This window comes from Delphinus delphis, chromosome 1 (assembly GCF_949987515.2).
Source record: "Delphinus delphis chromosome 1, mDelDel1.2, whole genome shotgun sequence".
Lineage (NCBI taxonomy): Eukaryota > Metazoa > Chordata > Mammalia > Artiodactyla > Delphinidae > Delphinus > Delphinus delphis.
The window spans coordinates 64,499,971-64,525,360 of record NC_082683.1 but is presented as its reverse complement, the minus strand read 5'-3'; the positions used below and the strand labels follow the sequence as shown (position 1 = coordinate 64,525,360).

The following is a 25,390-nucleotide window of genomic DNA, read 5'->3' as shown; positions in this document are numbered from 1 at the left end:
CGCCCCTGGGGGCGGGGCTAGGCGGAGCCTGAAAGCGCCGCGGATGACGCGGCCCGTGCCTTTTTTCCGTGGAACCTGAGGGATCCCTCATAGATTTTGATTTCCCACTCTAGAACCGGGTAAGTGGTTTAAAAAGCCCCCTTAGTTCAGGCTGCGGACCTCCCCCGCGCTCGTCCCAAAGGAACCGAGCTGGATTTTGGCTGCGCTCCTGTCCTGCGTTCCGTCCTCCCCTAGAACCAGTGAATAAGGTGTTCGTGGCCGAAGTTATTCCCCTCCAGGTGCTGCAAGTTGGTCATCCGTAAATCACCAGGGCAGTTTTACTTGCTGGTCCTGAGACCCCGGCTTTGCTTTCTGGCAGAGTGAGTGTTTCGGGTCCCACGGTGGGGCGCCCGTTGGTACTCCCCCCATCCCGCTCCCTCTGCCTATCCTTCCTCTAGATTTCCCCTCGGCCCGGCCTGGGATCTGGATTTCTGCGGCCGCGCGCGTTTGCTGTGACCCCCGCCACAGGCAGCCGGAGGAGCCAGTTTCTCCTTTCAGGCTCCTGTTTCCCAGGGCTCTTTCTGTCCGGCCTTTCCTCCTGCTTTGCCATCAGAGTTACTCTTACTTTTGGAGAGAAATGTGTAGATTTTTTTCATCTCCCGCCCCCCCGCCCCATGGCTCCCACCTAGAAGAATTTTCAAAAGAAAGAAAATTAACAAAACACCTTGTGAACACATCGTGGGATATTTACGCAGTTCCTAGAGGAAACTTATCTCAGTGACCAAGAAAAGTGTGTTAATGATTGAACCACTGAAAGGCAAAGGTTTGGACTATTGGTCCGCAACTAGTAGAAATGGCGGTGTGATTCCCACTGAAACCACTGGGATGCTCCATGAGTGTCTGGTCAGCAGTAGTAAATCGCACCGAGCTCCGCTCCATCCAGTCTTTTCCTCAGAATACCTGGAGGGGTTTAGAATAATTATCTATTCAACTCCTTCTCCACCCCTTCTTAACAGAAGTGGGTACTGAGATCCAGGCCAGTGAAGTAACCCGACAAGGTCACATGGCCAGTAAGAGACTTTTCTGTGGCTACTTTTAATTGTTAAAATTTTTTCTGGGTTAAGAATAATAAATAATATGCTGACATGAGTCATTCTTGATCAAAAGCAGCACATTTTGTAATGTTTGATTCTCTTTCCAAGTTTTTTTTCTTGCTAGAAATTCTTACTTAAGAATTATTTAAGGATTTTCTGTTTGCTTTTATGATATGCCTTTGCTTTGGCTTTGTGAATTGATCTGTTCATTTTGTGTGAAAATATATTTCCCACATTTTCCCTATCTCTTTAATTTTCATTTAAACCAAATAGATTCAAGTGTAGCTTGGAAAAGATCACTGTTTGAGGAAGAATTTTAAATTCTGTATTTCCTCCATTTGCAAAGTATGGTTGGCAGCCTTTCAGAGGTAAAAAGTAAAACCAACATTAAACCAAGGTGCTCTAGTTCTTTAAAGTTTATATTTGATAAATAGAAAAACCTATTTGAAGTATAGGCTTAATTAAAATACACAAGCAGTGTGACAGCCTGCTGCTGACTGCAAATGATTTACTCTGAATAATAGAGCTTACAGCATGTCAGGCGTGCTCTGAAGCACTCACCATGTGCTGTTGCAGTTCATCTTCACAAGGATCCTATGGTAGGGAGTATTGGCCCCATTTTACAGATAGGGAAATTACTAGTTTTCCTAATAGAATCACATCCAGTGTATCTCTAGTAGAGCCCTTAACTTATGGGCATTTGAAAATTTTCAGACTCAGAGCAGATACCTTAATCATAAAATATGTAATGCTACCTGCAATCTCTAAGAAATTAAAGGTCCTATATGCCAGCATTTCAAAGGGTGAGATGAAAAGGATTTTACAGTAAGGGGAAAAAAACACCTAACAATATTTAAGGTGTTGGTTTCCAGCTGTGCTTCCGTGTGACCCTGGTGAGTCTCTTAACCCCCTGAATGTTTTCTCATCCATAACATGGATGGTGATTTTATTTCCACTTCTGCACACAATTAAATGGTGGTTTTAATAGCTTGCTTTTCTACCTATTGTGAAAATTATATCAATGGGTGTGAAAGATGTGCTTTTTAGAAGAAATCAGGTATCGCAAGGGTTTAAGAATTGTAATTAATATAAGTGTGTTGTGTTATTTTATTATTTTTTTAGCATAGTACCTATATTATGAAGCAGATGAGGATCCTGTGGGTAGTTGAGGGGGTTCAAAGGCCATGAGTGTAGATTGGAGCCTGATCAATCATGGTGGCAAAGGCTCAGTGGGAAGTAAGATCGCCAGAAACACAGTAGAAGTCAGAGCTGTCAAGGTCATGCCCTGTTTCCTTACGAGCTCCATAGGATAAGGTGTAGTACTTGGCAAAGAAGGGGAGTCTTCTAAATCCAGGATTAAGGATGAATCTCCTCCTTCCTTTGTTCTTTTCTTCCAACTTAGCAAATGTCCAAAAGTGAGGGGAAAAAATGTATGTGCTAGATATTTTTGACAGATCCTATTTCAGGGTAATTTTGCTTTTATTATTGCTACAGCTTTTTGAGGGTACCAGTGATGTCTGTTGGTGTAAAGATAGATGTGAGAGCTTGAAAGAAATAAATAGGTAGGAAGTAGGTAGATATTGAAAGTGGAAAAAGAGCTACTCCTCTTAACGTGGTGTGTGTGTGCATTGGGGGAGATGAGGGCGGAGTGGGGAGGAGCTGGGGAGGGGTGGGGCTTGTTCTCTTTGCCCTCTGTGCTCTCTGAGTTTGGTACAGTGCCTTGCTTACAATTAACGTTCAAAAAATACATGTTGAATGAAAAACAACCAGTGTTTGGTATTAGTGTTTTGTTTAAATGATTCTCTGGACTGTGAACTCTTTGAGGCTAAGGACTTGATTTTACAAAAAAGTGCTGTAAATATTGTCACATTAAATCAAAGATGACTATAGAATTATAGAACCAAAGATATTTTAACGAATAAGAAATTGGAAAGGAGAAAATAGATGGGAAAGGAACTGTGATATCACTATGTATAGGAGTAAACATTTGTCAGGTTCTGTGGTTGATACTTGCCGTCTCTTGCATGGTAACCCTGAGTGGAACTCAAGTTTTCAGATGAAGAAGCTCAAAAAAAGTGACTTCCTTGCCCAAGACCACACAGCTAGTACATGATAGATCTGGGATTCGTACTGAGAACTGTCAGATTCCACAGCCCACACTCTTTCCACAACACCATGCTGAAGACAAAAAGGAAAAAACAAAAGAACTATCTTCTTATTTTCAGAGTGGAAAAGTCTGATCTGTGCAACCTTTTCTTTTTCTGTTTTATTTTCTTTATGTATATATTTCACTTTCTTCTCTAAGAAATACTCAGCTTGAGCGAAGACCCAAATAGAAATGCGGTAGTGAGACTGCTGGGTAGTAGGTATGGCGTGAGCTGCCTTTTCCTGGTCCTAGCTCCCTGCACAGGACTTCTCACCCTAGGACTGCTTGGTGCTCTACAGTGCAGTGAGGTTTATGCCTGCTTCTGCCCCCCCTTTTTTTTATAAGAGGGCTGCCCTTCAGGATATGTCATTGGTAAACAGCCTTTTAGCAATGGAGAGTTTACTTTCTCCTCTGTGCTAGGTACTATATTAAATCATTTTAAATAAAAGGTTTTTAAACGACACAACTTTTGATCAATTATATCAAGAACTTCCCATTAATACCATCAAAGTGCTTTGATTCCCTTCACACATGGAACGCTACTTTATAGTTAGCATGGGCTCCGTTCTGAGGAGTCCTGTGTTGGACTGCAGTACAGCAAAGATCTTTCATCTCAAGCCCTAGTTTCTGCAACTCTTTTTGATGTTTCAGTGGCTCGTGGTTGGTGAATATGATTATTCCAGAAGTTAGCAAAGATGTTCCCGGTGGTGGCAGAGTCTAACGATATTTGATATGGTTAATTTCAAGAAATTGTCATAGCACACAAATAAAATTATGGAGATCAGTCAAAGCCCTTTCATTGCATCTCTATAGGTATAAGATTTTCAAAGTTATCCAATTCTCTCTATAAATATTCTTTACCTTTTCTAAACTTATTTTAACTCTTGAGTTTTCATTTCAATATTAACAGTGGTAGCAGAGAAAGGTTAACTATAAATTACCCTCATTATTAAAAAAGATTACATACAAAGTAGTGTTTTTAGTTTTTAATGTTTGTTCTTTGTTAAGATGAATGAGCTTCATAAAACTAAGTGTTTCAACATTGATAAATCTCAAAAACTTAATGCTGAGAAGAAAAAGCAAGTTTCAGAATTCAGTACAATATGATCCAAACTAAATAAAGTTTGAAAACATGCAAAACAATAACAATAGCAGATATTGTTTACCAATGCAAATACATGTGGCAGTGGTATTACATCATGCCTGAGAAGGATGAGCACTGAATTTATGGGAATAGTCATCTCTTAAAACTGTGGGACAGAAATGGGATTGGGGATGGGTACTGGAGGCTTTGGTTACATGTACATGTTTTAGGTTTTTACAATGTTAAGATTTGTTAAAGCTGGGTGGCAGGTAAATGTTTATTATATTCTTTATATTTCTTTCTATATTTGAAATATTACATAATCTAACAAAAGAAGATCTATTTATCTAATGTTAAGAAAACTTAAATTAGCTCCTAGAATTCCAAGATGTTGCAGCCCAAGCTTACACCAAAGGAAACCTAAGATACTGTATCATGTCTCACCTATCCAGATGTTTTTGTTTGTATGTTTGATTCCCTTGTTGAAGGCACTGAATCCCTACAGGAAGTAATATGAAGTACTTTGCTTTGCAGCTGAAGGATTTGTAAGATGAAAGGTCCTCAAACATGAAATGAGATCAGTGGTAAGCTCATGATTTAAACTGTTGTTTGAAAAATTGTTTGATCTTCTCCCTCCAGGGGAAAAAACACAGTGATAGCCTAGATGCAATATGACAATATGTTAATTTTTTTCCTTAGTATCTAGGTCACCATGACGACTGGACAGAAGTTGATGAGAGCTATTAGAGTTTTTGAATTTGGTGGACCAGAAGTGCTGAAACTCCAGTCGAATGTTGCCATACCAATTCCGAAAGACCATCAGGTGGAAATCATTACTTAAAAACAGGCAATAATTACACTGAGTGTGCATCTCTAGCACATCAAGCTAATGTTCGAAAGAAGCAAACTCACAATGCTTTATAAAGACATTGAATTAGGACAGAGTTTACACTGTTTGCCTCTATAAGCTCTGACAAGGCTAACATAATTCTAACTAGTGAAGTAAATGTATGAAAAGGAATAACATCTTGTAAGAAAAGTTTTAAAGTTGAGAATCATCTGTGTAATTGGATTTTTCTGAATGGAGTCATAAGTAGGTTTGAACAAGTTATTCTGTTACAGACTTTCAGTCATGATCTTTGTTTTATGCATGGGGAAAATAATTTTCTTCTGCATACATGCTTTTTCACATATAAGAAAATTTAAATGCAGAGTTTAATCATTTCCGGTGACTTCAACAATATACTTTTTCAATAAAAATTGTGTATTTTTATTATTGCACCTTCCATGGCTCTCAAGTCTAATTTCCTTAGCAAGCTTTATGAGAGTTTTTACAGTGTGGCCATAATTTGGCAAAGATTTATTTCTTATCATTCCTTCTCAACAGACTGCTGTAAAACACAAGCTTTATCTGGTTTCCCCAAGAGGTCCTGTCATTCCTTCTGTCTTTGCACATACTATTGCTTTAACCTGAAATAGCCTTTTTCTCCCATTCTGAAAGAATTTCTACTCATTCTTTAAGACCTAGCTCAAATACACTTCCTTTGTAAGACCTTTCCTTACTTTTATAGCAGAAGTAATCGTTCTGTATCAGTTAAGGTAAAATTAGCTTCTATTGTTGATGTAGCCTCAAAATGTCAAGGGTTCAACAATAGAAAATGATGTCTCATTCACTAAATTCCACAATTCTAAAATGTTGGTGGATAGAGTTCTCCTCCAAAGTGATTTAGGGACCTGGATTTCTTCCATCATGTGGCTCTGCCACCTTCAACACCTTTCTTCTGAGTTTGCTATGGAAGGGTGGAGACACTATGTGAATTGCCTAGGAAGGTCTTTGTGGGCCAGGCCTGAAAGGAGCTCTCATCACTTTTGTTCACATTCCATTTGGCTACTCGTAACTGTGAAGGAGCCAGGAAGGAATATTCTTCCTACCTGCCTAGGAGGAGGAGGAAATAGATTTGATGAGCACATAGTGGTCTCTGCCACACATCCACTCATATTTCCACCACTCTTTTTCCCAAATGTTTATAATATAGCACATAAACCATTCTGTCTTATCTTTTTTTTCTTTTTATTAGTGCACTCAGATTTTATTTTATTTTTTTAATTTTTATTGGAGTATAGTTGATTTACAATGTAGTGTTAGTTCCAGGTATACAGCAAAGAGAATCAGTTATACATATATATATATATATCCACTCTCTTTTTTCTTTATATTCTTTTCCCATATAGGCCGTTGCAGAGTACTGAGTAGAGCTCCTTGTGCTAGACAGCAGGTTCTTATTAGTTATTTTATATATTATAGTGTGTGTATATGTTGGTTTGTAAAACTGTAACATGAGCTCATTGAAGGCAGGGTTTTCCTCACCATTTTTGTAGCTTCCATAATCACTACAGTCCTAGCATAATGCTGAATGAATGCCTAAATGCTCTGTTTGAACTAAAGTACATTGTTATTGCAGGTTCTAATTAAAGTCCAAGCATGTGGTGTAAACCCGGTGGACACATATATTCGCTCTGGTACTTACAGTAGAAAACCACTTCTACCCTATACTCCTGGCTTAGATGTGGCTGGAATAATAGAAGCTGTCGGAGAGAGTGTATCTGCTTTCAAGGTATTACATTTTTAATTATTTCTATTTTAGCTTAATATGTATGTATTTTTTTAACATTTTAACATAGCTGTAAAATATATCTGTGTTTAAGTCTTTAAAAGGCCTCATTACACAATTTCTGCCACTTGGGGGACTCCTCTAGTCAAAAAAGAAATTACCTTTTATCCAGAGACCTTGCTTGTCTGATTGTTGGGAATAAGTGCTGGGTCATTTCTGTGTTTCCATATCCCCGCAGAATTGAACTATGATCCTTTGATTTGACAGAAATACGTAAGGAAAGAAAAGAAGCAAGGAAATTATACTATTTCCTAACTCTTGGTAATACACAGCCAGCATAGTTTTTTATTTCTTCTATAAAATTAGTTTCACAGAATACAGGGAAGGCTAATTCTTTTGAATAATCAGTAAAAGATGAAAAAATGCAAGGTCAGCTCTACATTTTTAGAGCTGTGACTCAGACCAAGGTGACCGAGTCAATGAAAATGTTATGATCAGGGCTTTCATTATTTATGTGCCAAAAGACATAAAAAACATAGTAAATTCATGTTCTTTCGTCTTTCCTCATGATTCCTTGACCTGCTCAACTATGGCAGCACATTTACCAAAATTGAACTGAGACAGCGAAGATTAACGTGGCCCAGGCCCAGGAAGCCAGGCAAATTCCTACAGCTTTCCACTCCTCCGCCTGTGGCAGTCTGGCTTCTGCCCCCACCGCTCCGCTGAAACGATGCTTGCTCATGTCACTAATGGCCTCTATATTGCTGGAGCTAATGGGCCCTTTTATGTCATTATCTCTCTTGACTTCTGTGTGACACTTGACACTCTCAGCCACTTACTTTTCTTAAAAATCTTTTTCTTCAGCTCCTGTGATATCCTCTCTCTCCCTTCCTCTCTGGGCATCCTTTTTCAAGCTCCCTTTTCTCTGCATGCCCCTCACATCTTGGTGTGTTGCCCAGCGCTCGCCATCCCTACTTAGACTCTGCTTTTTATATTTTCTCCCTCATGATGGTCTCATACACACCCTTGGTTTCCATTATCACATGTGATATCCTTAGCTTAGAATCTTCTAATAAGCTCTGGACCCGTGCTGTCCAAATACAGTAGCCACTGGCCACACAAGGCTATTTAAAATTCACATTCAATTAAAATTAAAAGTTCATCTACTCAAATGCTTAATAGACCCAGGTGTCTAGTGGCTACCCTATTGGGCAGTGCAGATGCAGAGCATTTACATCATCACAGAAGGTTGTGTTGCAGGGCACAGGACCCACATCGGCAACCTCCAGGAACCTCTTACTCATTGTGTCTAAAAGGGAGCTCATCTTTTCTCACAGCAGATCTGCTGCTGTCTCATGTGACTGTCTTGGTGACATCTGGGGTTTGAGGCTTACCTCTCCATTCACTCTCCCTCACTCAGCTCTCCCTTACTGGAACTGTTTCCTCTCTCCTCTTTTCCTCCCCACTGCCTGTAGTGTAGTTCTGGTTATCTTACATGGTCCTTTACCTGGATTTCTATAATAGGTACAACTTACCACCCTCCCTTCTTCCCCTGAGCATCTATCCTTGCTCTATAAGGAGTAATTTTCTAAAATGTACTTATGATTATTATACATCTCTGTTTTAACTCTTGCATTAATTCTCTGTAGATTTCAAGGTACTGCTGGAACTGCTTATGTTATGAAAGAAGACTGTTTCGTGCTCTCTCCCCCACCTATCTTTTTCCATTATCTCCCATTCCTTCTCACCCTGTAGTTTATTCTTTAGTAATAACTGTTTATTCTTCCCTGCATATCCCATGCTCTTTCATCTCTGTGTCTTTGTTCATATTGGCTCTTCTGCGTGGCAGAACTAAACTGAAACTTATATACATGGGTTCAAGGGCTTTTACCCTCCAGCTTTCATTTCTTTTCATTTTATCTCCCGAAACTATTACATTCCACACATTAAACTACTTATTCGTTGGGAATGAATGCTGATGATTTCTCAGCACCTATTCCTGCCACTGTTCCTTGATGTACTTTGTTTCCTTCATCCATAATGACTTTTCCCAGGTCTGGTTTTCAATTCCAGATCTTGTTCTGTCCTTCAAAGCCTACGTCAAATACTAGTTTCTCAGTGAAGCTGTTCTTGAGTCCTTCAACTTAGAAATAATTCCTTTCTTTTTCTTGTACCTATCTTTGATGGCCCATCGTATTTGCCTTGCTTTGTAATTATTTCTATCCTTTTTTTTCCTCTTCCTAGCATTTAAGAAGCTTGAGATTAGGGAGAGTGTCTTGCTATTAATATCCATCACAGAACTTGAAGTACTACTTTCCATAGTGGATTCTCAGAACAGGTTTGAATTATATTGAAATCAATGCAATGTGTTTTTAAGCTGTAAAAACAGAATTAATCTTAAATTAGTCATACTTGACCATTTGCAGGCAACACTGTTAAGCAGTGATGCTTGTCTTTGACTCCTAGGTGCCTTTTGAACCTTTTTTATTTCTACCTCACCACATAGTGCTTTATGATAGGGCAAATTTAAGTATACTGAGAATTATTGCCTTACTGTTTTGCTTATTCCAAGGAGTATTTCCTTTTTTATTCTCTTTAAGAAATAGGAGTTAGCTTTTATTGTAATTCATAGCTGACATAGAATTCAGCTAATAAATGACTGAGCCAGGATTTGAATGTAGGTATGGCAGACTCTAATGTTCATATTCTTTCTACTACATTGAGATTGTTGAGGCTAGTTCCTTAATAGACCTGTGAAATAGATTATGAAAAACTGTATTCTCTTACTTTATCTTGGGTGTGTGTGTTGCAGGGGGGCAATAATGAGAAAAGGCAAAAAATGATAATGATTTTCATCATTGTACAGTGTACTCTTATATTACTGAAAGGAATGGAAGACCGTTCTTTCTCAAACTTGGCCACTAAGTTTGGTTTTAGGCTGACCTGCATAACAAGTAACATGAAAAATATTTTCTACAGGTGTTTTTTATTTTCCTGTATCTTTGTAAACTATTGTGTGTGTGTGTGTACACTCTCATATATATTTATTCTTGAATCTGTAATCCTACATAGGTGGCAACAACTCTGTTGCCTATGTCATGCTCAATTAAAAAGAAATCTTATAAGATTTCCACGTATTATGGAGAAAAAAAAGAAATAGGAGTTAGGAGAGGTGCTTGTACTGGGCAGTCTAATTTCCCTAGTGTGCAGGTTACTTTGGGCAGGCCTGTAGTGCTTGTGTGGTGCCTTACCTTACCCTCAGTCATGCTTCTGCTTTCCAGTAGCAAGGACCCAGCAGATGTTTGTTTATTGAGAGTTTTTATGTTTCTAGTGCTGTGACAGGTGAAGACATCTGTCCTGGCTCATCTTTGCTGGTCAGATCCAGGCAGAGTTGCCTGCTTTTTGGTGTATGCATGAAAAATGAGGGAAATACAGAAACTAATCTATGGAAAAGATTTAGAACAGGTGTTTGGTGTGTGGAAGAAACCTTACATTTTATTTGTTTCTTCTCCCTTGGTATTTTGGACCAAAAAAAGAAAAAAAAAGTTTTATATTAACTGCCATTTACTAACTGCTTGATCTGAGCTAATTACTGAACTTGTATGTGCGTCAATTTCCTCATCTGTGTAGTGGGATTATCTAAAGGGAGATAATGAAAGTACTTTCCTCATAGGCTGTCATGAAGATCAAATTAGATAATACTCATTAGACACTTAATGCAGTGCCTAGCACAGCAAGCGCTCAATAAAGGTTAGTTATCATCATTATTATTAGACCATGCTGGACATTCTTTCTTTTATTTTTCCTATTTCCCTTGATTTTACTTCTTACTAGTTCCCATTAATAGAACATTTTAAAATGTTCGGTATTTTGAAGTTATTTTTATGAGACCTTAGGATGTAGAAAACAGTATATAAATACTCATTTATTTCCTGTTATAAAGGTTGCATTATAAAGGATCGTACCCATTTTGACATCATTTTTAATCCCTAAAGCATTTATTAATTTATTGCTTTCCCCAGAAAGGTGACAGGGTTTTCACTACAAGCACAATCTCTGGGGGCTACGCAGAATATGCTCTGGCAGCCGATCACACTGTTTACACACTACCAGAAAAACTGGACTTTAAACAAGGAGCTGCCATCGGGATCCCGTATTTTACTGCCTATCGAGCTCTGCTTCACAGGTAATAACACACTCTGTCAGCTTTATAATCAGCACTAGAGGAGGGCAACATTAACTGGAGGAGGATAATATATAATTTATGCTTCCTACCACCCGTCCACCGTCGGTCATTTTTGGTTCCCATTAAGATTTATGGAGTAGAAACTGCTAATTTGGGAGACTATTCTAATCACTGAAGAAAAAAAAGAAGAGCAAAACACTGTCTTTGTCTTCGTCATGCTCACAGTCTAGTAAGTGAAGGGAGTAAGGGAGTAAGAGTAATAATATTGATGTATAATGTGGAAAGGACAGTGGTAGAGATGTGCATAGGTATCTATGGGATCACAAGGGATGTGCCTGTGGTGATGAGCTAGGGCTTCGTGGCAAGATGTAAGACTTGGATTATTTTAAAGCCATGGTTCAAAAATCTTGTTATCCAGCTCCAGAAACTAATTGCTGCAACTTAAAAGGGCTCTACCCTAGACCCACTGGTCAGTTTCCATGGATGATACCTGAGAATCTATATTGTAATTAAATTCTCTAGATATTTGAAAAGGATCAGAGGGACTTATCCTGGGGAAGGGTAGCTGGGAGTGGGGAGGGCATCCTAGACAATGGGAATAGTTGGTGTGGGGGGCAAACATCATGGTATCTGGGGAGAAAGAGCTATAGCAGTTTGCTTTTGTTAGATAGAAGATTTCAAGGCAAAGAGTGCTGAAGAATAAGGTTGGAACATAGTAATCTCTCAATAAATGTTAGCTGCCATTATCAAATAGGCGGGATTCAGATAATAAAAAGCTAGATTATAGCGCTCACACATTGTTCCTTAAGGGATTGGGGGGGTCATACAGTGTTTTTTTCAGGAGAGTGATATTGTCATATTTGTGTTTCAGTAAGATCACCTATTTGCTATGCGAAGGATGGATTTGATGACGGGAATGGAGAAAGAGATGGGAGGTTCTTATAGAAGTACCCTCTAGGAACAATACTTAAGGGCTAGAGCAAGGGTCGTGGTAGAGATGGAGAGGAAAGGACAACTGTTTAGGGGGTAAAATCAGAAATATTTGGTGACTGCATGTGGAGAATGAGGGAGAGAAAGAGCTTAAGAATACTTACAGCTTTAAACTTGGGTAATGTTTACTTTGACAAAGAGAAGGAGGAAAAAGTTTCAAAGGGAAACTGAGTTCAGTTTTGAATGTGAAACTAAGACAGACATCGTCATGGAGAAGTCCAGCAGTCTGTCGGATGAAAGAGTCTGAAGCTTGAAGCTTGGAGGTATAAATTTGGGGCTGTCAGCATGTGGAGAGCTGACAAAATGAAAGTCATTGAAATCCCTCAGGGAGTGAGAAGAACAGTGGAGTGAGACTAGAACCTTAGTGAGCATTGAAGAGTGTGGTCAAACGTAGGGAACAGAGTCCTAAGGGAACCAAAGGGAGTGTATCCCAAGGGCAAGAGAGTCCAGAGTCACCACGTCTGTTAAACATCTGTTAAGCTCGTAGGTGTTGAAGACAGGAATACCTAGGTTATAGTATTGTCTCCACCTACTACTGGTCAAGTTGCTTTCCTGTCTCAACTGTAGTTTACTGACTTGAAAAACATGGATGATAATAATAGCACGTACCTCATGGGGTGTGCTGAGAATTAAATGAGGTAATTAGTGCATGTAAAGCTCTTAGTATGTGAGTAGTACAGTCAGTGTGGGTAGTGTTAGGGGTAGTAGTTGATGTTGCTAACAAGGAGGTAAGCTAGTTGTCAAATGCAGCAGTGAGGGCTATTTGGGAAAAAATACCAGCCGGGCTTAGCAATTAGGAGGTCATTGATTGCTTTCGTCAGTTCATTTTCAGTAGCGTGGTGGACAGAAGCTTGATTGAATGGGTTGAGGAAGGAAAAAAAAATCGATTCTTGAATGGAGACTACTCTTAAAAAGTGGGCGAGACAGGCAGGAAGGGGTAGAAGAGTACTTGAGGAGAGTGTGGGAACAAAAGGTTTTTTTTAAGGATGGACAGGACTTGGACATGTTTGTAGCTGAGAAAGGATCTGTCAGAGAGGGAGAGATGGAAGGCTTGGAAGAGAGGGCGGAGTGGCAGATGGAACAAGATCCTGAGCAGGGCAAGGAGACGACTTAGGACAGAGATAGAGAGATTGGCTTCAGTCGAAAGGAGAACTCATCTGTAAAGCCTGGAGGAGGTAGTGTAATTATGAAAAGTTGGTGGGCAGGGAGGTGAGACGTTGAAGGAGGAAGACAGAGAGAAGTTGGGGCAATGTACCATGGGGTCCACGCTGACTAGGGAGGGAAGTGAGGCCAGGAGCAGCAAGAGGGCATAAAAGAAGCAATTGAGAGACAGCGATATGTGAAGCTGAAGAAGAAGTTTTGAGAGAGTATGGGATAGGAGGAGTATAGGACAGAATCAGGATAGGAGGTTAATATTGCTTGTTAGTGTCTCATATTCCTCAGGTAGAATGGTTAGGGGTGGCTACCAGGTGTAGGGAGAGAGTGATAAAAGCAGAGGAGAATTCAGGAATTGTGATTTGCGGGTTTCCTCCCGCGAATGTTGAAATCTCCCAGATTGGGGCTGGATTGGGGGTGGAGGAGGAAGCCTATGTGCCAGGTCCTAGTCTTCAGTAACTGCGATGGGGTGCTACAGCAGCACAGAAGGCCAGGCCACATGCTCCAGGCCTGCCGTGGGCCCCAGGGACAGAGGACTCTTAGTTCGGGTTCTCCAGAGAAGCAGAACCAACAGAATGTATATATTGATAGATTGACTTGTGGAGGCTTGGTGAGTCTAAAATCTGATGGGGAGGCTGGCAAGCTCTAGAGCCCGATAAGAGTAGCAGTTCAAATCCAAAGGCAGTCTGCTGACAGAATCCCTTCTTGCTCTGGGAGAAGTCTGTCTTTGTTCTATTAAGGCCCTCAACTGAATGGGCGAAGCCCATCCACATTATGGAAGATAATCTGCTTTATTCAAAGACTACTGACTTAAATGTTAATCTCATCCAAAAAAACACCTTCACAGAAACATCCAGAATGTTTGACTCATATCTGGCACCATGGCCCAGCCAAACTGACACATAAAATTAACCATCACAGTGACCCTACACAAGGATAGAAGGATCGTAGCCATGGGGATCCAGGAGAGGGTTAGCCAGCTTTTTCTCCACCCACTGCAGGCCCAGAGGTTTAAGAGAATGTGCTTAGTGTGTGAGGAGTTGTTTATAAGATTTAAAAAACAATCATTGGGAAGTATTTCATGACCCATGGCATAACGTTAGTAATCCTATTCCCTTACATTTGTATTTTACTTTTTTAAATGTTTTGGTAATACCTATCTCAGTTTATCGTTGCAAACCCTCAGTTTAACTCACTGCCCTCAACCCCTCATCTCCAAGCAAGCATGTTGGAGAAACTTCATTTACTGACTCACAATTGTCATTTGTCAGCTGTTGGCACGGGGGCTTGAGCAGGACTCCAGGTTACTGTGTTCTCACTCCCAGATTGAACATAATGTCTGTACAGGGTGGCCACGCCCTATTGTCCTGGTGAGTAAAGGATCCTTGCTGGGCGTCAGATCTGGATCACACATTGGTTGCTGGCTTGCGACATCAGCACTTGTCCATCTGAAATGATAAGGCATCCCTCTTTGTCTTGCTGCACGTTCCATGGTCCATGTTTTCAGTGTAATAGAAAAACAGTGGTATGAACCAGAAGTAAAAAGAATATGTCATTTCACCAGAGGGTCTGGACATTTTAGGGGCTGACAGGGGAACCTGTGTGACAGTATTTATTGTGTTTTATACTCTCTTACCATCGCTGACTCAGCATTGCTTCCTGAAGCGAGGGCTTAGAGGCTGTGCAGCCAGATGTTCAGAGGCATGGAGAAGGAAGGCAGTAGCTGCTATGTTTACTTGGGTATTACTCTGTGTTTACCGTGGAATAAAGACTGAGCTGTAACGACCCTGTTTTGCGACACTTTCTGTGGGAATGAATGGCGGACTCCAGTTCCTCTAGGTGAAGCAATTTCACTTAACACACCAACAAGGCCTCTGAGAAGGTAGCCCAATAATGTGATCCCAGCATCCCAACGGTGCCTGGCACGTGATAGACTTCCAATAAACATTTGTTGAATGAATAAGTGAATTGAAGGTTTACTTTTATCCGTGGCTCTGAAGAACCATTGTTTGATCCTGTGGAGCTTGGAGAATATCTTGGGTTATATATCACGATGAGTTTCCTCTTTGGGTAAGTGTTAGTTGAACTGAGGGTAGAGTTCTCTTAAGAATTATGACAAGCATTGAGCTTAATTAGCTCCAGAGTAAGGTGATGAAACTATGCTTTCTTTTTCAGTGCCCGTGTGAAAGCTGGAGAAAGTGTTCTGGTTCATGGGGCTAGTGGAGGGGTAAGTATCTGTTCTTTAAGTTTATTTTTAAAAGAGCTTACATTTGTGCGTTTCACGTTGTATTTCTTTAAGCTGTTTTTAAAAGCCAAATTTGTAAATATAGTCAGGGGTGCTTTTTTTCTTTTTGTAGCGAGGCTTCTTTAAATTCCGTCTTCTGAAGGTGATTCCCTGTCATTAGTTTAGCATTTCTTGGTTAATTCAATGGATTACCAGGTCAAAAACGTATGCATTAGGTTTTCCACCTGTGTTGGGTATGGACCAAGATAAACTGGCTTTGTTTTTCTCTTCAAGTAGTGAATGTTACAAGAATATTTATTTAGAATTTTAAACAGTTCTTTAAGGTTAATGTAAATTCCACATTCCCTTAGATAAGGAAACTAAGGCTCATTAAAGCTTTACCACTGTTGCCCCAGACAGCACTGCAAAGCCACACTGCGAGTCTTTGTCCTTTCTAGCTCCCTTCCTCCTGGCCTGCTGCGCTTTGATGACATTCGTGGGGTACATAGTATACAGCTGTGTCCCTCACACCACAACCCATGGCTTAAAATGCTAATGGGGCTGCGGGGGAGGGGGACTCAGAACTTATAAAATCAGCCCTGCAGTGAAATCACGCAACGCAAGGCTGTCAGAAACCTCTTCAAGGAACTGGCTGTCAATCTGCCTCCGAGGAGCTTAGAGGAAAAGTTAGAGCTCTGAGGTTGGAATTTAACAAGAAATCCACATGACTTCTATCCTGCACGTAAAGGCTTTAGAAATTTTGGAGACAGGATTTCGCATTTTTAAAATATAGGGCCTGGGGCTGGATGGTTCACCTTGAGGAAGCTGCTTAACCCTTTCAGGGCACTGTGTATTCCAGAGAGTAGAGGGAAAGAAGTAACCTATTAATGCCACATTGTTCCCAGAATAATGAGAGGCATCCTGAGAATGTGAATTTACCTCTAAACGTGGCCAGATAATACAGACAGAGAATTCAGACCTCTGCATTATCTGTTACTTAATGTGAACGTATCACCAGGTTTCACACCCAGCTTCCTGTGTACCTTCAATAGATTAATTCTGAAGGATTTCACAGATCAGACTATTTACTAAAAAACACCAAGATTGTCTTTCTGGGGCTTGAGAAAATATGACAGATATACCTTGTCAAAAAACGCCCATTGTTTAGCTTCAGCGAAGAGGCTATTTGGGGGTTAAATTAAATTTAACCCTAAATAACTAAAGGATCTGTCAAACATTCATGTATTTAAATTGCTTTGGCTTTCAGAGAGCTAACCTTGTGCTCTGTATCAAAGGGAGAGATTTCAGTAGGAAGGGGAGAGAAGAGTTTAAAGAAAATCTCTTTTTATTCCCTTTACTCTCTTGTAAAAAGCCAGGTTGCTTCACCATGATTTTTTTTTAAAAGACAGAATCCGCACTGTTCCCTGTGCTGGCTGAGTTTGTTAAATCCTTGGCTGGCGGGGATAGGCTGGCGACCTGGTGTGTGAAGCACTTCTGATCCTCCCTGCCCTATCAGAGGGAAACAGTGCTGGGTTTTGTCTTGCTTCTGTTTGTACTTTCTGTCCTCATTTAAATCAAATTCCTTTGGGATTATGTTGTGTATTTAAAATGGTATCGAATGTATGAACACAGCTATTATTCCGATATGTTGGTGGGGAGTGCCCTATTTTAGTGTCAGCAAAATAAATAAAAGAAAAAATAGTTGACACATCATGACATATAATCTATTGAAGGAATATTGTTAGTATAATTGTTGACAAGAATAGAATAAACAGCACCTTTAAAATAGCTACTGAGTGCCCCTTTGAAGTAGTTAGAGCATAAGGAGGTATATTTACATTAACTCTTAGGTTGAAATGTGGTTTTATTAGAAGCCCCCTGTTTTTTTAATTGAAAATTAAAGTAGCAAAAATCAGTCATGCTAACCACATAGTGTATTGTTATTTCATGGAATTGAATGTCTGTTGCACTCAGTAGACAGTGAGTTCCCAGTGTTTGTTTTGGTGAAATCAAACAGATCCTCACTGTAACCCAAGTGGGTTCAGGCTCATCACTCCCATATGCCATATACTCTTTAAGGTCTGTTTCAGGCCTGGGAGTCTGTGATTCTGTTACAATTTTAATTAGTTTCTATCGTCATTTTTCACCTTAATTCTTTTCTATCATGCCCAATCTATAATCATTTTACCTTCCTTTAAACCAGTGGTTATCAATAAGGGGTGATTTTATATCATCTCTTCTCCCCCTTGGGGACATCTGGCAGTGTCTGGGGACATTTCTGGTTGTTACAACTGGGTAAAGGGGTCTGGCATCCAGTGGATAGAAGCTAGGCATGCTGCTAAACATCCTTCACTGCACAGCATAGTCCCCGCTGCAAAGAGGTACCCGGCCCAATAGTGCCAAGTTTGAGAAAACTTGCTCTAAATGTATGGGACCCTTATCTGTGCCATTCATTTGGCATGTGATCAAACGTATTTCCTAGTATTACAATTTAAATAATTGCTTTTATCTATATTCCTAAAATAATTTTATTTCTCCTTTATACTAAGCACATATATCTAGTGCTCTAGTGATTTCATCAAGTCCCGTGGCTTTAAACTGATGAATCTCAAATTTACGTTTCCAATTCTGAATTCTTGTTAGCCCATACCCATATTCAGCTGATGACTTTACATCTTCAGTTAGGTGAGCAATATGCAGCTCAGCATGTTCAAAGTGAATTCTTGATGCTCTCACTAACTTGATCCTCTCTAATCTTCCTTATCCCAGTCAATCTACGCAGTTAATCTGGCCAAAGACCTGGGAGACATCCTTAATTTTTCTCTTTTCCTCACCTTCCACCTTCAATCTATAAGGAAGGCCTGGTCTTCCTACTCCCATTTCCCCCTACCTTCCTTTTGCCTCTCATATAATTGGAATTTCTTTTAAAAGCCTAATTTGGATCATATCCCTCTCCTGCTTAAACTCTGCAGTAGTTCTGACTACTGTCATTACATTTAATGTAATGTAAGAGTCTGACTACTGAGTCTGACTACTGTCATTACATTTAATTTAATGTAAGAGTCATTACATTTAATGACTCTTAAATGTAATCCAAAGCCTTTACCTCCAAGGCCCTGTGTGCCTTGGCCTCTCTGTGCCCCTCTGGCCTCATCTTCTGCTGTCCCACATGTCCCGCCCTCAAGCCACATTGACCCTCTTTCATTTTTTTTTTTAAATAAATTTATTTATTTATTTATTATTTTTGGCTGCCTTAGGTCTTTGCCACTGCACGTGGGCTTTCCCTAGTTGCAGCGATCGGGGGCCACTCCTCATTGCGGCACGCGGGCCTCTCACCACGTCGGCCTCTCCCATTGCAGATCACGGGCTCCAGGCATGCGGGCCTAGTAGTTGTGGCCAGCGGACTCCAGAGCGCAGGCTCAGCAGTTGTGGCACACAAGTCTAGCTGCTCCGGGGCATGTGGGATCTTCCCCGGTGAGGGATCAAACCCGTGTCCCCTGCATTGGCAGGCGGATTCCCAACCACTGAGCCACCAGGGAAGTCCCACATTGACCCTCTTTCTGACCTTTGAAGGCCCCAAGCTCATTCCTGGTTCAACCATGACCATTCAGCCTACAACATCTCCAGCAGGCTTCCCCGACCGTCACGTGCTTATCCCTCACTTCATTCAGGTCTCACCTCTTCAGAGCAGCCTTTCCTGATGACCTAACTGGCCCCTTTCCCTATCTCTTTATAACCCAATAGGCTGTTTTATTTTTTTCAAGTACTTTTCATTTTCTGAATTTACTTTATTCATTTATTTTTTCATGTGTTTATTATCTTCCCCCTACCTTAGAACATAAATTTCTTGCATGAAGAATCATGTCTTGCACATAATAAATAATAAACATTCATCATATTAGTGAATAAGTTAATTTGGTCATGTATGTACCTGTCTCCTCCACTTAAGTGGTAGAGGCCTTACCTTTGTTATGTAATATTTTATATGTACAATTAAAGTATGAAGTCAGTGAGCACATTTTCATCATCTTTAAACCCTGTATCTTTTGCACAAAGCAGATGCTAAATGAACATTTTGTGCAGTGGTTACAGACTCAAGCTCTGCAATCTGATTTGGTCCAGCTCCTGTTTCCATATATATAAGCTTCAATTTTCTCATCTGTGGACCAGGGACAATAACAATATCTACTTCATAGGCTTCTTGTGAGGATGAAATGAAGCAATATATAGAAAGTATTGAGTGTAATACCTGGCATATTATAAATGCTCAGTAATAGTTAGCTGTTGTTCTTATTTCTTTGTTTAGGCTGTTAAACTTCTTAACAATAGCTAGAACCTAGAAGAACCTAAAGGTCATTATATGTATTTAATAAATGTTTGCAGGGATGCAAAGAATCTAAAATGTTGGGCCATATTTTGTTTTTCAGGTTGGAATAGCAGCATGCCAAATTGCTAGAGCTTATGGCTTAAAGGTTTTGGGCACAGCTGGTACTGAGGAAGGACAAAAGATTGTTTTGCAAAATGGAGCCCACGAAGTGTTTAATCACAAAGAAGCTAATTACATTGATAAAATTAAGGTAAAATTGTTCTATAATTTTATAAAAGTAAAATTTTGTTTCATGGGAGACATTTTTTTTGTAAGTTCTTTTATCAACTACTCCTTCAAGTTGTTTGTTTTGCTTATGTGTGTTTTAAAGATTTAATTAGTTTAACAGAGATGTCTAGTTTTCAAACCTTCACTATCATTTCTGTCTTGTTTATTTTTACTAAGTAAAATATAGCCTCTCTAGAGGCTTATAGCTATAAAAACTGGTACTCTTTAATGCAAATCACATTTTAAGTAAAGCCACAGCTTTGTATTTGCAGCTGTGAGGCAGGTTTTTTTTTTTTTAATATATATTGTGAATATTGTGAAATGATCACCATAACAAGTCTAGTTAACATCTGTCCCCATACACAGCTATAAAATTTTTTTTTCTTGTGATGAGAACTTTTAAGATCTACTCTCTTAGCAACTTTCAAATATATAATACAGTGTTATTAACTGTAGGTACCGTGCTATGCATTACACCCCCATGACTTACTTATTTTACAACTGGAAGTTTGTACCTTCTGATCCCACCTTTACCCCTGTCACCCATCCCCCACCTCCACCCCACCTCTGGCCACAAAAAGGTAGTCTTAATATAATTTCTATTCGTGTATATTTTCCATAGAAGAGCAGTTATCCACTGATTAAAAACTGGATCTGTGTAGCCTAGGGAGTAAAGTTTATTTGTTTACTGGATACTTTGGAGGAGTGAGCACTACCTCATCCAAAGCACGAGATAGAATTTAGTTATTATTGCATCCATTCCATTGCTGCAACAGAATTCAAACAGATTCTGAAGTTCTCCATTTGTGCTGTAGTAGCAGTTTACTAAACACCTATTACTTTGCTAATCCCCAAACTACTTGCTCATGTTGAGAAAGAATTGGTATATTCCAGGTACTGATTACTGTGTAAACAAGGTCATTACAAACTGAGGAAAAATATGACCGAGAGTTTATTACCACTAAATCATCTTGCCAAAAAACTGAGTAAAGGCACTCCTTTGTTATATGTTGAGGGAACCTAAAATTGATTGAGTGTGCACTCATGATACCAGTATCAGAGATGAAAAATTGTCAGTTATTTTAAGAATATGTTTTTGTTTTACAGTCTAATTCCGTCTCTTCTACTGGTTCCTTATGCTTAAGTCTCTCTTATTCTCCAAAAACATTCTCTTAACTTTTTATCTCCCCCTCCTTTACCACCACACTTCTTGAAAAAGTCAGGGGTACTTACTGCTCTTACTTCCTTACCTCCACTGCAGTTTTGCTTCCACCCCAGCTACTTACAGGGCTTGTCAGGGGTGCTGGTAAGCGCCTAGTTACCAGGCAGCTGCTCTTGGCTCAGTCCTCATCCTGTCTGACCCTGACCACACCTCCTAGAAGCTGGCTCTCTTCTTACTTCTCCGACTTCATTTTCAGTCTCCCTTCTCTTCATTTTACTTAAATGTTGGTATTCCTTAGGTCTTCCCCCTTGCTCTCTAATCTTCTCTGGTGCTGCACCTCCATCCTGATTCATCTCATACGTACCCTTATACTGCTGGTTTCCAACACTACCTCTGGCCTGTTTCATTCCTTCACGCCATCAGCCTACTAGATATTGACACTCATCTGGTCCCTCAGGACAGAAACCCACATTTCATTTCCTGTCCCTGTTGTTTAATCACCATTCTCCCTCCTACCCATCAAACTGGTCACCTCATCTATCAGTGTCTTCTCTGACATGCCTTTCATATACGTCTCTGTTTCTCTTTTCCAGTCATCGTTGTGACTTAGTTTAGTCCTCATCTTCTTCAGCCTTGACTGTTATTCCCAGCTGAGCTAATCTCCCCTCTGTCTTCTCTACTGTCTCCAGCATTATTTGGTTCTCTGTTTAAAAAAAGGAAGAAAGAAAGAAAAAAGTCTTCAGAAATAACTGAAATGAGAGCTCCCTGAGAATAGGAATTTTTGTCTTTCTTGTTCCCTGCTGTACCTCCAGTGCCTAAAACAGTGTCTGGCACAAGAATTAATTAATGAACACCTGCCCCCCAAAAGTCCAAATCTTTTAACGTGCATTTGGTGTGTTTTCACAGTCTGAACCAATTTGCAATTTCTTGTCTCCCACCTCTTCCCCCACTCCCATCTCTTTCCCAGATACGTACTTCAGCTCTGCTGGGCCAGTTTCCAGTTCCAACCTGTACTCTTAGTCCCTACATCTTTGCTTTTCTGTTTCTTTTGTCCAGACCGACTGCCTCATGTCTAACTTCCTCTTGCGCCCTCTTCCTTCTGTTTTACTTAAGGAACTCCTACTCATCCCTCAGGGCCCAGGTATCATCTCTGTGGAATTTTCTCTGACCTTTACAGGTGATCAGAGTTCTAACTTTTATTCCCTCCGTAACCTGTGGTTTATTTCTGCTAATATAGTACTTAGCCCATCACATCACAGCGAAGATTGTAGTGTTTTCCATCTTCCTCACTTTGTTTTGAGCTCTTTATGACCATCTTGGCATTTCTAGTACCTCTCACAGTGCCTGACACAGGTATTCATTTTTTTATTAAAATAAATGAATATAAGGTAGATATGTATAGCTTATTTAAGATCCAGTTTTAGATGCTGGGAACCGACCTCTGAGAGCCCAAAGGAAAAGAAATAGTCTGCCAAGCTGATTGTAGACCACTTAGAACAAAACTGAATGCACACACACACACACAATCCTGTAACAGCAAACAGCCAGTGATTTTTTTCTTTTGTTTTCTGTTTTTTAATAAAAATGGGAAACCCAATATCCAGTTTTGGATTTTTGATTTGTTCCTTCTTTCTCTATTGAAGTACATTTTGAAGATAGAAAATTTTCAGCTAAGGAAAAAGTACTTTATAGTCAAGTTGAGTCTAAGCACCTGAAAATTTTGGACAAATTTTATTTCATTATAGCAATTTATTTAATACAGACCTTTATCATTTTAGATGTTGTAGCTAGTACCTTGGAATTACAGCATCACTATATAATTACATTATCTTAAAATTTGCATTATTAGTCTTTAAAATATAGCATCTTATGTCATTTGAAACACAGTTCTGTAATATATGGGACTATGATATATAGATTATTTTTCCTAATCTACTCTGCATTCTTTTATATTATATAGAAATCTGTTGGTGAAAAAGGAGTTGATGTCATTATTGAAATGCTAGCTAATGTAAATCTTAGCAACGATTTGAATCTTTTGTCACATGGAGGACGAGTAATAGTAAGTATTTCATTTTTTTTTTACCACTTTGTAGTTTTATCGTAATTTAACTCTATTTTGCAGTCATCTTTAACTATAGACATGCTGTTTTTCATACTAGGTTGTTGGCAGCAGGGGTCCTATTGAAATAAACCCACGGGACACCATGGCAAAGGAATCTAGCATAATAGGAGTTGCTCTCTATTCATCCACCAAGGTAGGAAAAGAAGTGACTCTGATTTTGGTACCTTAAACATTGATATAATTTGTCTAGTCAGGCAGACTGAAAATTTAAGTAGATGTTAAAGTTAGTTATCTAAGTGGGTTAAGGATTAATCCCTAGAAGATAACATCCCTAGAAGATAATCCCTAGAAGATAGGGTGACAGTATAATTTTATTTTCCAAGCCAAGGCACTTATGAAAGAGAAAGGAGATACTATTCGCAATTACTAATTACTTCAGGATGATAGGTATTTTGTAAACTGAGACCGTCACAGACAAATTGCACTAATGGTTAACCTATAGAGAACTACTTTTTTTGTAGTTCTGGACAAGTTGACAAAAGCTACGTATTTGTGAGAAATTCTTAATGTTCTCTTAGATTCTGAAAAACTTTAATGCTTCTGAAAATTAAGTCATGTGTTCCTCTACTGAAAAAACTTTTTCTTTTCCTCAGGAGGAATTTCAGCAGTTTGCAGCAGCCCTTCAAGCTGGAATGGAAATTGGTTGGTTGAGACCAGTAATAGGTCCCCAGTATCCATTGGAGAAGGTGGCCCAGGCTCATGAAGATATCATTCATAGCAGTGGGGCTACTGGAAAAATGATTCTTCTCTTAAAATGATTAATCCTTCCACAGATTTCCTGCGTAATTAAAGGTTTCTTACCTCAGTTTTACGTACACTACATTTGCTTTAATTAGCATTCATTTGATTCAGTGAGTTTCTTATATTAAAAAAAAAATTTATCTTTAGCAATCATAGACATTGGAGTGCAATTTATTTTATAGCTGGGAATATTCTTTATGCCTTCTGCCTCTCATCAAGGATTCATCATAGTAGGAAATAGAATATTAGTGGTCACTTGGCATTGGAGGGCATTACAGAAATTCCTAACTGATACTTGATCATTGATTCCATACCTTTGACTAAAACATGCTAATTCAAAGTAAGACTGCTTGATTTCCAAGCCTACTTCTTTATAAGAACCTTATAGGGACTTCCCTGGTGGTCCAGTGGTTGAGACTTCGCCTACCAGTGCCGGTGGTGTGGGTTTGTTCCCTGGTTGGGAAGCTAGGATCCCACATGCCTTGGGGCCAAAAAAACCAAAACATAAAACAGAAACAATATTGTAAAAAATTCAATAAAAACTTTAAAAATGGTCCACATCCAAAAATCTTAAAAAAAAAAAAAGAACCTTATAAAGGTTCTTTAGTCTCTGATTAGCCCAGAACTATATTGGACTCTGAAGATTTTCTGGACTAAACAAGACACCTTTTCCAAACTAATCTCATCTAGATCTACAAGTCTCTCAGAAGGGCAAGATAAATGATGTCCAGAGAAATTTGTTAGTTTTCCAATATATTCCTCAATATATTATGACATTCACTAGGTTAATGATTGATTACCAATGATCCATATTCTGTGAGGACAGGAGCCTTATCTTTGATATAATATGATACTAGGTGCATAGTTTCCAAATAGATGCTTATTGATTGATTCAACTTCAAAGTAGATTTAGAGTTACCTGTTTATGTGGTGGGGATCATATATTTTTATTTAAATTAATAAATGAATTTACACATTAAGAATGATCTGCTTTTGTTATTATGACATGGTAACTACAGTAAATTCTAGAGGAAATTAAAAACTGTTTTTCTAGTTTGTCTTACATATAGTACTTGCCTTACATCACTTTTACATCACTGTTACTTCCTAACAGTGTTCTGCATTGGAAGTTTTATCTAAACTAAATTAAGGAATGATTACCTAGAAATCTTGCCATCAATATTATGTCCCAGGAAATGAGGTTTGATTGTTATTTTTGTTCTTGTTTTTCTTCATGTGATCACAGCCTCCTATCTGTTAGTATATCATATGGTTGATTCTCTTGACCTGATTTGTTT

At 39.3% G+C, this 25,390-nt stretch overlaps 1 protein-coding gene across 3 annotated transcripts; it reads left to right on the top strand.

Annotated features, from left to right (window-relative positions):
* Positions 1-8: 8 nt before the first annotated feature.
* CRYZ (crystallin zeta) lies at positions 9-25,346 on the top strand. Of its 3 annotated transcripts, XM_060023837.1 has the most exons (10): positions 24-119; positions 4,838-4,887; positions 5,003-5,126; positions 6,766-6,918; positions 10,938-11,101; positions 15,422-15,473; positions 19,898-20,047; positions 23,187-23,288; positions 23,389-23,484; positions 23,945-25,343. In XM_060023837.1, exons 3-10 carry the CDS (start codon positions 5,016-5,018, stop codon positions 24,107-24,109), a joined length of 993 nt encoding a protein of 330 aa, XP_059879820.1. In that variant the 5' UTR covers positions 24-119; positions 4,838-4,887; positions 5,003-5,015; the 3' UTR covers positions 24,110-25,343. The 3 variants fall into 3 exon arrangements, with proteins under 3 accessions (XP_059879821.1, XP_059879820.1, XP_059879822.1); XM_060023838.1 differs by lacking the exon at positions 4,838-4,887 and having other exon boundaries at positions 9-119; positions 23,945-25,344; XM_060023839.1 differs by lacking the exons at positions 24-119; positions 4,838-4,887 and having other exon boundaries at positions 5,010-5,126; positions 23,945-25,346.
* The last annotated feature ends 44 nt before the right edge of the window (positions 25,347-25,390 follow it).